The sequence below is a fragment of the Prunus dulcis genome, chromosome 8 (assembly GCF_902201215.1).
Source record: "Prunus dulcis chromosome 8, ALMONDv2, whole genome shotgun sequence".
Classification (NCBI taxonomy): Eukaryota; Viridiplantae; Streptophyta; class Magnoliopsida; order Rosales; family Rosaceae; genus Prunus; species Prunus dulcis.
In genome coordinates this window covers 1,890,502-1,893,979 of record NC_047657.1, presented here as the reverse complement: position 1 = coordinate 1,893,979, position 3,478 = coordinate 1,890,502, and the positions used below count along the sequence as shown (strand labels likewise).

Below are 3,478 nucleotides of genomic sequence, written 5' to 3'. Positions count from 1 at the left end.
ATAACCCAATCATTAGCATTCATGATCAGGGAGCTGGTGGAAACTGCAACGTTGTTAAGGAAATTATATACCCAAAGGGTGGCCAGATTGATATCCGGGCAATTGTGGTTGGTGATCACACAATGTCTGTCTTGGAGATATGGGGTGCAGAATATCAGGAGCAAGATGCAATCTTGGTGAAGCCTGAAAGCCGCAGCCTTTTGCAATCAATATGTGAAAGAGAGAGGGTTTCTATGGCCGTAATTGGAACAATAAATGGTGAGGGGCGTGTTGTTTTAATTGATGGCGTAGCCATTCAGAAGTGTCAATCCAGTGGACTCCCTCCCCCTCCCCCTGCAGTCGATCTGGAGCTTGAGAAAGTACTTGGTGATATGCCACAAAAAAGTTTTGAATTCCACCGGATGGCAGATGCACGAGAGCCACTTGATATTGCACCTGGAGTCACGGTGATGGATTCTCTTAAGAGGGTATTGAGACTTCCATCTGTTTGTTCAAAGCGCTTCTTGACATCAAAAGTAGACAGGTGTGTTACAGGTCTTGTAGCACAGCAGCAAACTGTTGGCCCCCTGCAAATTCCACTTTCTGATGTTGCTGTAATCGCTCAGACTTTTACTGACTTGACTGGAGGTGCATGTGCCATTGGGGAGCAGCCAATTAAAGGTTTGCTGGATCCAAAAGCAATGGCGAGATTGGCTGTTGGAGAAGCACTGACAAATCTTGTTTGGGCAAAGGTCACTTCTCTATCTGATGTTAAAGCAAGTGGAAATTGGATGTATGCGGCCAAGCTTGATGGGGAAGGAGCAGCTATGTATGATGCTGCTATAGCTCTATCAGATGCTATGATTGAACTTGGCATTGCTATTGATGGCGGGAAGGACAGTCTTTCCATGGCAGCTCATGTTGCAGGTGAGGTTATTAAGGCTCCTGGCAATCTTGTAATGAGTGTATATTGTACTTGTCCTGACATAACAAAAACAGTAACCCCCGATTTAAAGCTCGGGGATGATGGCGTGCTGCTTCACATTGATTTGGCAAAGGGAAAGCGGAGGTTAGGTGGGTCTGCTCTTGCTCAGGTTTTTGACCAAATTGGGAATGAGTGTCCTGACATTGAGGATGTTCGTTATCTTAAGCGAGTTTTTGAAGGAATTCAGGTCCTTCTTGCTGACCAATTGATCTCTGCTGGTCATGATATTAGTGATGGTGGGCTATTGGTCTGTGCCCTTGAAATGGCATTTTCTGGGAATCGTGGCATTACCTTGAACTTGACTTCACATGGGAAGGGCCTATTCCAAACACTTTTTGCTGAAGAACTTGGTCTGATTATCGAGGTAAGCAGGGAAAACTTGGATTTGGTAATGGAAAAACTAGGCAGTGAAAGTATTTCTGCTGAGATCCTTGGACAAGTTAGTGCCACACCCTCAATAGAATTAAAGGTCGATGGGGTAACACATTTGAATGGGAGTACTTCTTCCCTGAGGGACTTGTGGGAGGAAAGTAGTTTTCAGCTGGAAAAATTTCAAAGATTGGCTTCTTGTGTGGATCTAGAGAAAGAAGGGTTGAAAGATAGGCATGAGCCTTCATGGGAATTGTCTTTCACTCCCTCTTTCACAGATGAAAAGTATATGAGCATTGCATGCAAACCCAAAGTGGCTGTAATTCGAGAAGAAGGCAGCAATGGGGACAGAGAAATGGCTGCAGCATTTTATGCTGCTGGTTTTGAACCATGGGATGTTACAATGTCAGACCTTCTTAATGGATCCATATCACTGCATGAATTCCGTGGAATTGTGTTTGTTGGAGGTTTTAGCTACGCTGATGTGCTCGATTCTGCAAAGGGTTGGTCTGCTTCCATTCGATTTAATCAGCCCCTTCTAAATCAATTTCAGGAGTTTTACAAGCGACCAGACACTTTTAGTCTTGGTGTTTGCAATGGCTGTCAGCTTATGGCTCTTTTGGGGTGGGTTCCAGGTCCTCAAGTTGGTGGAGTGTTAGGTGGTGGTGGCGACCCTTCACAACCCAGGTTCATTCACAACGAGTCGGGACGGTTTGAATGCCGGTTCACCAGTGTGACAATAAAGGACTCGCCAGCTATAATGTTTAGAGGAATGGAGGGCAGTACATTAGGTGTGTGGGCTGCCCACGGCGAGGGAAGAGCATATTTCCCTGATGACGGTGTTCTTGATCGTGTGCTACACTCAAAGTTGGCACCAGTAAGATATTGTGATGATGATGGTAACGAGACAGAACTTTACCCTTTCAACCTCAATGGCTCTCCCTTGGGAGTTGCGGCAATTTGTTCTCCAGATGGGAGGCATCTTGCGATGATGCCTCATCCAGAGCGTTGCTTCTTAATGTGGCAATTCCCATGGTATCCCCAGCAGTGGGATGTGGACAAGAAAGGCCCTAGCCCATGGTTGCGGATGTTCCAGAATGCCAGAGAGTGGTGTTCTTAAGAAAAAGTGTTTCTTTCCGTACAAGGATGGTTAGTATTTCAGTGTGCATGAGAGTTCTGCTTTATTTTAATTTTTCAGTTACATTAGATTTCTGTTTTATTTTTTTCGGTTACATGGAGCTCTGCATTTATTGTATTACGAATCCGTACTTACTGTGCCTAGCTTTACTGGTTGAATGAATGTCTGATTACCATTTGCCTTTGCATTTACCCTTGATCACTGTGTTTTGTAGCGTCTGGACCTGTGCTTAGTGTTCACTATAAAGATGGCATGTCTCTAAGAGATGAAAAGCGATTTGAAAATTATCACTAATATAGTATATTCTTGACTGGTGTTTGGCTTTAAAGGAATGTACATCAATTGAATATATTCATTCCTATTGAAAGGCCATTCCATTGTTCAGATAGTACTTGACTAAATTGGCTACACCGGTCTATTCCATAACATAGGCCGATCCACATCATTATGCAAATGGGAATTATAGTGTCTCCTGGGGTTAATGGCGACTTGGCCTTATTGATATTAATTGCCTGTCCTAAACTAAATGAGCTTTTATGTTATCTGAGTAGAGAATGTTCTGAATTTCAGGTTCTTTCTGTAATTGTCATCTGCCAGAAAGCATTCAAATTACTGCAGTCAGACATTTCCTGACCATCCGGCACATCATGTGTTCTCGTATGCATGAGGACGCTTTACATTTGTGTTACTGACATGAATATGAATTTTTTCCCTTTATCATTATGGTACTACAGATGAGGATGATGATGACTGATCTGAATCTATTGCATCATCTGCAACAGCAGGAAGTGAGGATCCAAACATCTTAGGACAGTACCGAATGGAGATGTAACCCGAAGTAAACACAGAGTGAGTTTGGCAATTGTGTTAGTGTCTATTCTAAATATATAAGTACACAAGTCTCAGTTAAACTCTCTGAGCATTGTGAATCTCAGATGATAGTAGGTATACGGAGGATTTGTTGCGATTTTGTTTGCTTTCAGAATTTACAAGTTTGCTTCAACTTA

At 43.1% G+C, this 3,478-nt stretch overlaps 1 protein-coding gene across 1 annotated transcript; it reads left to right on the top strand.

The window, feature by feature from the left end:
- Nucleotides 1-8: 8 nt before the first annotated feature.
- On the top strand, nt 9-3,478 carry LOC117637138 (probable phosphoribosylformylglycinamidine synthase, chloroplastic/mitochondrial; the record flags this gene model as incomplete). The annotated part of the gene is made up of 2 exons (XM_034371950.1): nt 9-2,482; nt 3,042-3,478. A coding segment is annotated over one exon (2,445 nt), but the record flags the coding sequence as incomplete, so codon positions are not given.